General features: G+C 45.1%; 1 protein-coding gene across 1 annotated transcript in view; it reads right to left on the reverse strand.

The window, feature by feature from the left end:
- Positions 1-337: 337 nt before the first annotated feature.
- LOC139396939 (piccolo presynaptic cytomatrix protein a) overlaps positions 338-12,316 on the reverse strand; it is a gene marked incomplete at its 3' end in the record, with an annotated part of 62,959 nt that continues 50,980 nt past the window's right edge. The window contains exons 13-26 of the mRNA XM_071143870.1: positions 11,755-11,822; positions 11,243-11,481; positions 10,933-10,983; positions 10,683-10,813; positions 8,900-8,926; positions 8,044-8,137; positions 7,777-7,848; positions 7,298-7,598; positions 6,418-6,630; positions 4,893-5,099; positions 2,898-3,036; positions 2,738-2,799; positions 677-811; positions 338-483 (exon numbers count right to left, since the gene is read on the reverse strand). Of these exons, the coding sequence (XP_070999971.1) occupies positions 338-483; positions 677-811; positions 2,738-2,799; positions 2,898-3,036; positions 4,893-5,099; positions 6,418-6,630; positions 7,298-7,598; positions 7,777-7,848; positions 8,044-8,137; positions 8,900-8,926; positions 10,683-10,813; positions 10,933-10,983; positions 11,243-11,481; positions 11,755-11,822 (1,885 nt within the window). The remainder of the gene's footprint in view (positions 484-676; positions 812-2,737; positions 2,800-2,897; positions 3,037-4,892; positions 5,100-6,417; positions 6,631-7,297; positions 7,599-7,776; positions 7,849-8,043; positions 8,138-8,899; positions 8,927-10,682; positions 10,814-10,932; positions 10,984-11,242; positions 11,482-11,754; positions 11,823-12,316) is intronic.

Genomic DNA, 12,316 nt, shown 5'->3' on the forward strand with positions numbered 1-12,316 from the left:
TTGTATTCTGCGCATGTGATAAATACAGTTTGATTTGAGAGAGAGAAGAGTCATGTTTAGAACAGACATCTAGCAGACACTTTTATCCAGAGTATTCTTGGTAACCAGGACCCAACATTACGTGCGTGCAAGCTGGCCGGCTACTCGATTTATGTAACTTTCTGTCACAAGAGTTCAAATCCAGCGTGACACACAGAGCATGTGATATAGAGGGCAGCAGTACAGAACACATATCGAGCATCCTACGTATTATACTTTAAATTACATATAACAGTATCTAAGACAAGGAAAGAGATGCACGAGGTAAATAGACATTCAGGCAGGCAGACAGACAGACCTGCAGAGAGTGGCCAGTGGGGTTCATGCAGAATCTGAAGGTCTCGTTGAAGGAGGGCTCGCGGTCGTGACGACATACCCGGGTCTTCTTCTTGATGATCCTCTTCTGGGTCGCAATGTTCACCACATACAGCTTCACATAGAGGTCTGTAGACACACACACATATGAGCACACACTACGTTGGTCACAAAAGAGTTATCTTCTATTTTCTGAAACCGTCTGTGTGTGTGTGTGTACCTGAATTCACAGGTATCTGTACCATTTGAGTGTTTGTGTGTGTGCGAGCGAATGTGCATCGACATGAGTGTGTAAACGTGTGTAATGTGCATGTAGCAGTACCTGGCAGGTGGTCTGGAGACTTGAACTTGTAGGTGATGTTTCTGCACTGGAGAATCTCCAACACCAGCTGGTCTCCCTCTGTCTTTAGCTCCTTCCTCAGAGCTATCTTGATCTCTCCCATTACCTGGGTCTTACCTACACACACACACACACACACACACACACACACACACACACACACACACACACACACATACACATTCATTCACATATACACACACACATACACACACACACACACACGTACACACGCACACACACACGTTAATTCACATATACACACACACCGGTGGAGGTCGGTGCCATTTAAAAATTAGGGAGGACGATTATTTTTTTACGAGCATGGCCTTATTTCTATTACAGCATGTTGGATGACTGTCATTCATATTCCATTCACCCAGTTAAATATAACATCAATAGGTTTAGGCTACTACATGATACTACAATTTTGCCTGTACCCATCATGAGGTTGCTACAACCTAGTCTGTGAATGCAAGTTTACAATGTAGGTGCACAGGTTGAGAGAAATTTGAGCAATCAAAGTGACAGACATTGACACATTCACTCTTGCCTGCCTCTAGCTGAGCTAGGGTGTAATCATTAGTCCAACAGTTGAATATGACAGTTTTCATTCGACAAATTCAGGTATGTTGATCCCCCGTTTCGTTCCGTTTGCTCCCGTTTAAGATTTTTCTTTTCAACAGAATCGGCGGAATGAATACACCCGTGATCACATGCAAACACAGTTCACTTTGATCCCTTTGATCGTTGTGTAATCCCTTACCACATCTACGTGCTCTCCTCCTCTCACCTTTCCCTTCCCTTGTGGACTTCAGTGCACAACACATTAGCTGCTTGTGACCAGGCTAAAAACAAATCCAAGCCAAACCTTCATATCATAACCGCTAACTGCTACACACAGCCTACATCGTTGTCACCATATTAACATCATAGTCAATATAGCTACTAGAACTAATGCATTATTAAACTCGCTATAATCATGCAGTACAGTGTACAGTCAGCAGCAAGCAGTTTAGCAGTTACACCGGCGGGCCCCTGTGGCAATAAATTAATCAAATCAAAAGCTTACCTTGACTTGGAAAAGTTCAGTGTTGGATAGCCATATCCAGCTAGCTAACATAAGATCCCTCTCTGTTTGAGCCGGTTTGTTTGACTAAACTAGCTAGCTGCATTCGCTAGCTAAGTGAAAGTGAAAAAAATACAACTAAATATATCGCTATATAACTGTTCAACTATTGTCTTTCTCTTTGAGTCAACTACTTACCACATTTTGTGCACTGCAGTGCTAGCTACTGTAGCTGTAGCTTATGCTTTCAGTACTAGATTCATTCTCTGATCCTTTGATTGGGTGGACAATATGTCAGTTCATACTACAAGAGCTCTGATAGGTTGGAGGACGTCCTCTGGAAGATGTCATAATTACTGTGTAAGTCTATGGAACGTGGTGAGAACCAATAGCCTCCTAGGTTTTGTATAGAAGTCAATGTACCCAGAAGGGGACGGAAATTAGCTGTGCTCCGGCTACACCATATTGCTTGCCTACAGAGTGCTGTTGAGTGTACTGTAGACCTTCATTGCAAAACAGTGTTTTAATAAATGATTTGGTGACGTGAATATATTTAGTATAGTTTCATCTAAAAAGCATAACTTTTTTAATGTTTCACTATTTTAATGAAATTCAATAACGATGATGGTCCTCCCCTTCCTCCTCTGAGGAGCCTCCACTGATCACTAGAGTGTTCCTTCCATGACACGTGTCAGTACTGTATGAAGTATGCTTCACAAGGTCAGATGAATGTGACTGGTGCTGTCACTTCCTGATGACTTCACACCAGTCACAACACTCACACTGGGATTCAACTAAACCTGCCCTAGAGAGCAGACCAGCTAACCATAGTTACTTCTGAGGGATGTGTTGACACATACTGTACACACTGAAGCTCACAGGGACATACTCACACCTATACACACACATGCATGCACACCATAGAATTTCGCTTCCACCTCCAGGTGGTATACACACACACCACTGTGACTTACCCTCAGAGTCCATATGGCCCATTGGTGACATCATCACGTCGGTGCCATTTGGAATCTTCCCACTGTCCGGAACAAGATCATATCAAAGTACAGAAATATACACACTGAGTGCACAAAACATTAGGATGTAAAATACAGTATATACAATAACCAAACTCACAACCGAGGGACCTGGAAGATGGCACTGTCCACGGCATTAGTCCCACCCTCATCCTCCAATAGGCTGTGAGCACTGCCACTCAGACCGCTGTCCAATGAGGCGGCTGTTACCGGGGCGTCGCCGGACCTGCCGGGCCGTGCTGTACGGAGATTGGACGACACAAGTCATGAGAGAGAGAGGGAGCCCTATATAGGCCTGGTTGAGAATGTACTGCCTTATGTGGGTGCACTATAGGTCTCAATAAAGGCCTGGGTAACTGTCTCCTTTGGTTCCAGTGTTGATGTAGTATTACAACACCCATGCCTACTGTTACTATATTAAATATTATTTAGCACTTTGAGTGTGATGTATAGCTCTTCCACTTTATGTGACATAACATTGTGTGTGTGTGTGTGTGCGTGTGTGTGTGATCTACAGAATAAGGGCAGCCAACACCTCTCCTCCAATACACATCCCATTGTTATTATGAAAAGCACCACAATACTATAGAAGACAGGCATGAAACATACACATATGGGTAGATGTAGTGGCATCCGTACAGTATCATCCCTCACACATAAACGGGACAACATTTTCAAACCGCTTCATCATTGGACACACAGAGAGAACACAAGGACATAGACACATAACGATCCAGAGAAACAGTATCAAACATTAAGCAACATAAATATGTTCACAACAGACCAAACAAAAGGCCCACAGACCCTATTACGCATTAGTAATCTAAATGTCGGACTAAGTGTGTCTCTGCTTTGTGGTGATAACTAATCATTTTACTCTAAAACACATTGATGTAAAGTTACTTAAAGCAATTTTACATTTGTTATTCAATCATCACAATTACATCTTAGTAACTGATCGTAGTTTCAAAACTTGAATGGTTTAAATGCCTATTTATGTGTTTGCTTTGCAAAAGTTACATATAATAAATGCACTGTTTATATTCACAGCAACTTCTACAGTAAGTAAGTGTGTTACTGACTGGGTTTGACCTGGGTCTTCTTTGTTCCACAAGACTGTGTTAGCCAGCTGAGCTAAAGCCTAGGCATTAGCTCTGAGATCTAAATGCCAAAACAAGTTCAAATCACTTCTTTAGGTCTGGCAAGGTTATACACAAAACCACCTCTGTCACATAAGTGCAGTGGTGAGATAGATATAGAGTATGACTTGTTGGTTGTGAATGGCGTGGCGTGGGATGTGTGAGTCACGTGACATGAAACTGGATCTATGCCGACGCTCTTCTCTCAGGCCTCTCGACACGATAAGAAAAAATTAACGTTTGCTAATACCATTTAATGACCCAAGGGAGGAAAACGGAGTAAAAACGTGTACAGGTACTTTATAAAGTTTTAAAAACTGCCCTGAGTGCTGATTGGCTGACAGCCGTGTTATATCAGACCGTATACCATGGGTATGACAAAACATTTATTTGTACTGCTCTAATGATGTTGGTAACCTGTTTATAATAGCAATAAGGCACCTCGGGGGTTTGTGATATATGGCCAATATACCGCGGCTAAGGGCTGTGTCCTAGCACTCCGCATTGCGTCGTGCTTATGAACAGCCTTCAGCCGTGGTATATTGGCCATATACCACACCCCCTCGGGCCTTATTGCTTAATGGTTTTATGGTAATTGCTGTCAAAGCCTGATTTATTGTTAGGGAACAATGCCGGAGCCCTGGATTGATAGCCTATTTCCTGGTATTAGCAAACTGTGTCCGCGGTCATTAAGAAATTGTGTCTCGCTGCATGAATCTCTGGTTGTGTGGCTGGTTGTGTGGCTGTGTGTTAGCTCTTTCCTTCTCTCTCTCTGGTCACAATCTCTCCTAATATCCCTTTCTGTCTGTTGTACCTTGTCAGATCTCTTTTTGTCTGTTGTATTGTGTCAGATCTCTCTCTTTCTGCAGGTGTGCGTTAGTAGTATCCCAGCCTGTCTCTCTCCGGCTGCAACAATCTTTGCAGTCAGTCACACGACAGAAACGTGCAACTCTCACCTCCTTCTCTCTGTGGCCTCTCTTCAGACATGGCTTTCCTGAAGGTCAGGTGTCTGCTGTCTGCTTGGCTCCCAGTGGCCGATGCTGCCGGGCCCGGCGGGGCGGGGAGCGAATCGGATTGGGCTTTCTGAATGGTGAGCACGCCCACTATGGTGTGTCTGTGGTGCCTCAGGGAGAGGCGGCCTCTTTGGGCTGGGGGGTAGGAGACTGGAGGGCGTAAGGGGCGCAGGCGCGGGACAGGGTCACGCCAAGTGGGTAGAGGGAAGAGGTCAAGGCCGGGGGCAGGGGGCGGGCAAGATGGAGACTCAGAAAGCAGGAATATCATCACCATTGAAACCAGCTTTACTGTCAGTCACATGCAGCCACAGTGTGCTGTGCACAGTCGCCCCGGCCCTCCACATCACATAGGGGTGGGGCGTCTACTGATGTGCATTGTGCTCCAAAATAAAGAAAAAAGAAGGGTGGGTGGGAGAGGGGCAGCGGACTGCATGCACAGCCATATCCGAGTGGACTAGCTTCAGAAAGCCGGACATTTTGGTATAAAACAGAAACCAAAATAAGTCCAAAACACAGGGAAAAAAAGGTATAATGAAATTTAAACAGAGGGAGAGGGTTAGGTTGGGAGACTTTCTTCTGAGTTCATCGTTGTAAATGCTTGGATTAGGTAGTTCAAACGATTCAAGTGATATCTAAGTGTAATTCCTAGCCTTCCCTCTCTTGGACCATGACACCATGACTAGTCCAAACTGAATCAAATATACTGTGTCTACTAATCTACTGATTCTACTGTGTGTACCATGGTAGTCAATGGCTTGACCAATCATGTGAGAGCACTGGCAGTGGTACTGTGTTCGGACACTGATTGACAACTGGTCCCAAAGTGAGTTTTCAAAAGCCCTACTTGTTTGTCGGGAGTCAGTCTTGTTTAAGATCATCATTGTCATTCTGTGACATTCTGTTAACTGTCTTACAAAATTAAATTATACAAGAACATTTAAAAGAATGTTTGAAACAAACTTGGTTTAAGGGAGGATGATTATGCCTGCAACCTTAGGATTCGTTATTTAAATGTTTAGTTCCAATTTATGATCTAATTTAACAGAGGGTTTAGTTTCTGTTTTTAGAAACGTTAGTTTAGTTGTAGTAATTGTATATTTCCTTTTTATCAACCTTTTAACCAATGAAGTATAAAATGTTTTTAACAGCAATCTTTGTGGCTCTGGAGGTTCATTGAAACAGGGTAAACTGAGGAGTAAACTTTAGTGTAAACTCTAAAACAAGAAGTGCTAGAATACGGTAAGTGTGATGCTGGATCTACACACCGTGGGAACATACAGAAGAGAAGCAGTGGGGGGGGGAGTACGGAAGGCACCAGAAGTAGGACAAATTAAAAAAAGGAGGGGGAAAAAAATAGAAGGAAAAGGGGAAAAAAGAGAAAACAAAGAAAACAGCTCAAACTGGACAGAAGGGGGAACAGATGAGCGCGAGGCGGCCATGCTGCGGAGGCTTTATTTGCGTCTTTTACTTGGTTGGAGGCGGTGCTGTTGCTGCGGAGCCGGAGCTTCACCCGTTGCTACAGCGACACCGCCGGCGCCATCCTGCTGGTGTTGCCTTGCACTTTTGCGAGGCGCCGCACGTGGAGCCGCGCGTGGCGTATGTTGGCTGTGGCCCTCGGACGGGGAAGGCTTCGATGTGCCGGGGCTACTGTGAGATTTCTCAATAGTGGGCACCTGCGTGTCTAGAACAACCAAATTCACCAATTACCATCTATCATTACCATTAAAGCTACCATCTGTTGTTGTGCTCTTCTGTTTTTACATCAGGGCTAGATAGCTACTAAGCTACATGCCATATTCTGTAGCGCCCTGTTTGAATGACCCTTTGGAAGTGGGTATTTTCCAATTGTTTGGGCCACATAAGTTTTCCACTTAAATTTGGAGTTTTCCAATTAAGTTGAGGGTTAAGACTGAGGAGGTGGGGGTTGTTTTCAAAGCCTTCCATGGCCATGTTGTGTAAGGACAGGAATGGAGGAAGCTGAGGGTAGGAAAAGTCTGAGCTGAGTGGAGTCATGGCAACAGCAGAAAATAAAAACATGGCAAAGCAAAGAGCATGAATCCAAAGCTATAATGGATGAGTCTGAATAGTGAGGGAGAAGTGACAGAGGGGGGATAGAAAGAGAGACAGAGAGAAAGAGAGAGACAGGCAGAGATAGCTAGGCAGACAGAGAGAGAGACAAAGACAGCTAGAGAAAATGAGAGAGAGAGAGAGAGAGAGAAAGAGAACAAGGGAGAAAAGGAGAAAGGGAGAGAGAACCAGAACAGGTACAGATAGAGAGAAAGGAGTAGGGTAGGTTGTTCGTGATGACTAAGAGGCCAGAGGGAAGGGAAAGACAGAACCTCTCCTACCCTTGGCTGGATCAGGGAAGATCCCATGGCTCCGGCTCTTGATGACCGACGACTTGGGCGGGTCCTGGTTCCCGTGGGCGGGTGTTTTGGGGGAGGCGTGCTGCGAGAGGGGCTTGGGGGAGTCCTGGTTACCGTGGGCAGGGGTTTTGGGGGAGGCGTGCTGCGAGGGGGGCTTGGGGGAGTGCTGGCGCCCCTGTGCTGAAAGGGAGCGCCGGTGGTGCTCTCCCTCACTCTGTTCCTTCAGAGGGAGCCAGCGTGGGACGTTGTCCATGTTAGCTGTGTTGGACAGGTCCATCAACACCTAGAGGAACACCCACATACATCTCCTTTAACATCAAGAACACCCACACACATCCCCTTTAACATCAACCTCACATAGTGGATGGCTGCTTCTTATAGGAAACTTACAGCAGCATCACAGTAATGTATGTCACCCTCACAGAAGTGCTATGGACAAAATGCATGTCTCTCTCTCTCACCTCTCCCAGAAAGTCGTTGGAGGAGCACTTGTCGTAGTCCCACACGCTCACCTCCAGCAGCTTCTTCCTCAGCTGAAACACAGCGCACACACACCACACACACAGACACACACCACACACACACACACACACAGACACAGACACACACCACACACACATTATTATTCCTCTAAACTCACAAATGCAGTATTCACAGTAACCAGCACACATCAAACACACAGGACATTGTGGTTATCCCAAAAGCAGTTAGTGATACTGTAGCAGTACCTGTTCCAGGTGGATGTTCTTATAGATAACAGTCTGGTTCCACTCTGGGTTCAGACTCTGGCCAGCTTGTTTTGATCTCCTCTTATTCTCAGCACTGGAATCACACACAGACAGAGCAGGCCATTAGCAAGGTATGAACACACACACTCATACTCACACACTCACACACGCTTTGGACACACACACACACACACACACACACACACACACACACACACACACACACACACACACACACACACAAAACATAGAAATTCAGAGCACAATAGCACAATGTTAGGGTGCAGGGCACAATGAAAGGAAGTAGCGAGCTATGTTAAGATGTAGGGCACAATGTAAGGGTGTACGGAACAATGTAGGGCACAATGTAAGGGTGTACGGAACAATTTAGGGCACAATTAAAATGGAAGACTAAAGGGAACAACACTGGATACAACGGATATCACAATATCAAGAACAACGTCAGCGTGAGGTACAAAGTAAAACACAATATTAGAACAACAATTTAGGGTATTTTATATGTCTGACAGACATGTAGGGAAATGAGTTATGGGAAAGTGGGGAATCATATGTTAGGTCATATCGAGGTGCAGTCTACTGTAGTATGCATATTAGAACACAATCTAAGGAGGTAGGGAACAATATGAGGGCATAGGGCAGAAGTGTACAATGCATGGGAGTGGAAAGGTGTTAGAGTGAGTATATAGTGACTTGCTGGGGTTATACGCTCGTCACCAGCACCACATGCATTGGGCCCTGAGCCTTCAACTCAATCGTCATCACAATCCAGGTCCAACCTTACTACAACCTAACAGCAACCATCAAAGTCAAAAGTCAGAGTGGGCAAATCACATACCTGGCATTCTGGACAACCATGACCTGACTGAATGGGTCCAGCATGCATTAAATATAAGAACAGCATACAAAAACAAGAGTCAGTGTCAGGGGGGTTAGGAGTGTGTGTGGGGTGTGTGTGGATGTAGTTTTGGTGGAGCGGGGGGGGGGGGGGGGGGGTGTTAAGTGAGCAGTGAGGGTTCAGGTGTGTGGTGTGGGGGGGGGGGGGGGGGGCAGTGTGGTGTGTGTGTGGATGTAGTTTTGGTGGAGCGGGGGGGGGGGGGGGGGGGTGTTAAGTGAGCAGTGAGGGTTCAGGTGGTGTGTGTGTGTGTGTGTGTGTGTGTATTTGGGGAGGTCAGTAACAGGGAAGTGGGCATGGTGCACAGGATGTGTGTTGGGGCAGTGAGAGAGGAATGTGTCTGTGTGTATTGTGAGTGTGTATTTTCCCCCAGCATGTGTGTGCTTGTATATGCATGTGTGTAACACTAGTCCTGTGGTCCCTAAGGACTCCATAGATAAGGGTAGGGTAAGTGGGAGAGCTGATTACAACATGACATAATCACATTGAGCACTGAGATCCAGACGGCTACAGTGTGGATTGTATTACAAGCTATTATGAGTCTTATCGATTTCCCTGCTCTATTCCGCCTAGCAACAAGAGCAAAGGGGAAAACTCAGCAGAACTACATGGCAAAATATAACATAATTTACATCATGTTTAGGGTATTACATGTGTGTCGTTTGACGCTGATTAGGTGTTAATGACTCCCTTCATAAAAACTAGGTATCAAATGTCTACATAGAAACAGTTCCTAAAATGGTAATTACATTTCATGTCATGTGACAGGCTTGTAACAGGCTTATCACAGTGGCATGATGGAATTGATCTGACATCTGGTGTGGGTGCATAGAACACAACATGCCATGGCCAGCTAAAATCAATCGTAAATCGATTTTAAGATGAATGGGAGTTCATTTTAAGCTTTCCAAAATGGCTTCCTTTTGAAGTGGTCTAGCCATGGTTTTAATGGTAATCTTGGTTCTATGCATTTCTTCCGTATGAATGCGTTTGTCTACATGACCTGAAATTCATAAGGCCTTTTACACACGTGAAACACCCTGAAACTAAACAAATCACCTTTCCAGTGTTTTATATACACTTAACACAATTACAGTAACACTTTACCACACAACCATTCAACACTGCTATCGATAATGCTTCCACTACGATATGACACCGTTCATTATTAACTCACGGTGATGCACATCCGACAAGGAAATGCTCTGGTAACATTACAGAGCATAGATACATGGACAGAGCACAGCAACAGAGCAAGGATGAGAAGTGAAAGAGTTACATAATGGCTGTAGTGTGTAGGCTACTATAGGTGATCTGTGAAGTATACTTAACTTCTCTCACCAAAGAGATTGTTCTCTCCTTGACTTGACTAGTTCCAGTGTTTCTGTCCCTACCTCTCTGCTATAGCCTAGAATCCAAACGGAATACCACTCCTCACTGCTTGCCTGCAAACTAAACTCAATATACTTTCATTTCAAATTCAAAAAAGAGTGATATTCAGTTTGGATTCCAGACCAGCTTTCTTTCTTTGGTAGGGTTGCAGAATTCTGTTAAGTTTCCCAAAATTCCCAAATTTCCCAGAAATCCGGATTGGAGGATTCCGGAGAAGCCGCTTATTCTCTCCTGACTCCAAGAATCTGCCAGGATTTTATTTAGAAACCTGGGAATTTTGTGAAAGTTATCCGAATTTTGTAAACCCTACTGGTAGCTTATCCAACAGACTCACCCCCTCCCCGGTAGGAGGTAGACTTTGACGAAGGGGTCGGAGTAGCCGTTGTTGTCTCGGGGGGCCAGGTTCCTGGCTTGGAGCACGTGAACAATCAGGTTCCCCAGCTGCTTGTCATAGTTGATTTGAAGCTGCAAAATCAAGAGACGGTGGAATCTCAACGAGACCTTAGTAAAACACCTTATGAAGTGCATGGATATACAAGCAGTGGTGAGTCAAGGAATCTCAAAACAAGGCTTGGTCAGCTGACCTGTATCTCTCCAGTAACAGGGTGGGATTGTGTCTTCACTGGTTCCGCAGACTGGAAGATGACAGAAACACATTTAGAAACAGTAAGTGTGTGTGCATGTAAAGAACTGTCGATGAGTACAGAATTATGCATAAGTTTAGTTAGAAACACTTTCAAACTAAAATGCATACAACATACAGTATGTGCCAATATAGAATTGCCTCTATTGAAAATTAGACAGTTCTTTTGAACATAAAATATGTTCTAGTCATGCAACCAGAAGATGACGCCTGTGTTCAATTTAGCTCCACATCATCCTCCACCCGTTCACCTTGCTGCTGTGGCGTTTCTTGCTGACGGAGGGCGACCCCGGCTGTCCCGGACTCTGGATGGCGCTAGAAGTGGCCGAGGCGACGCCTGAGATGGCAGAGTGGGGTCTTTTCTCTCCCCCCACCGTGGAGGAGGAGGACGTGGCGGTGGTAGGTGGAGGAGCCTGCTGCTGGGACACCTTCTGTAGCTCTGCAGCCAGTTGTTTCGGATCCACCCCCGGAGACCTGGGGGGTCTGTCACCTAGAGCACAGACACACACGTATGGACACAAATTCACAAAGAGAAACACACACACACACATTTGAAGTTATGGAATCATTCACTGTGGTAGAGGCCATAGTGATTGAAATATTCTAGTTGCAGAACCTTAAGGTATTTTGTACCTTTAGTGAGGCGAGTCGAGAGAGAGGGGAAGTTGAGGGAGAAGGTAAAGAAAAATGAGAGAGAAGGGGAAGATAGCAGAGAGAGAGGGGGAGGACACCCTGGGGTGAAGAGGCTAAGCTCTTACTCTACCTGGTTTGCTCTGGTCTGGGAGATCAAGGTGCTGAGAGCCCTCTGAGTCAGCCAGCATGTTCAGATCTCTGAGGGAGAGAGAGCGAGAGAGCGAGAGAGAGAGAGAGAGAGAGAGAGAGAGAGAGAGAGAGTGTGAGATTGTGAGAAAGAGCGAAAGTGAGAGAGAGAGAAAGTGAGAGAAAGTGAGGGAGCCAGATTGAGCGGGTAAGAGAGAGAGAGAGAGACAGGTTGGGAAGAGAGAAAAGAGAAACAAATTGTGTCAAAAAGAGAGGACAGATATGAGTGTGAGAGAGAAGTCACCAGTAAAGTGAGGGAGTGCGAGGCAATGAGATGAATTTAGAGAAGACTGAGATTTTAAAAAGAAATGTATTCTATGTGAATCAGAAACAACCCACTCTAGAGAACTACTGAAGCTAATGAAGACTGCTCACTTCCAAATATTTGAGGTGGAACCCCCGCAAGGCTGTTATCAGTGAGTGTAGGTGGCTGTGCTCAAATATATATCTTAAGGCTTAAATTCCTCCTCCTCTATCAAATCATGACAAACGATAAAGGGAGAAGA

The sequence above is a fragment of the Oncorhynchus clarkii genome, unplaced genomic scaffold (genome assembly GCF_045791955.1).
Source record: "Oncorhynchus clarkii lewisi isolate Uvic-CL-2024 unplaced genomic scaffold, UVic_Ocla_1.0 unplaced_contig_13538_pilon_pilon, whole genome shotgun sequence".
NCBI classification, from domain to species: Eukaryota; Metazoa; Chordata; class Actinopteri; order Salmoniformes; family Salmonidae; genus Oncorhynchus; species Oncorhynchus clarkii.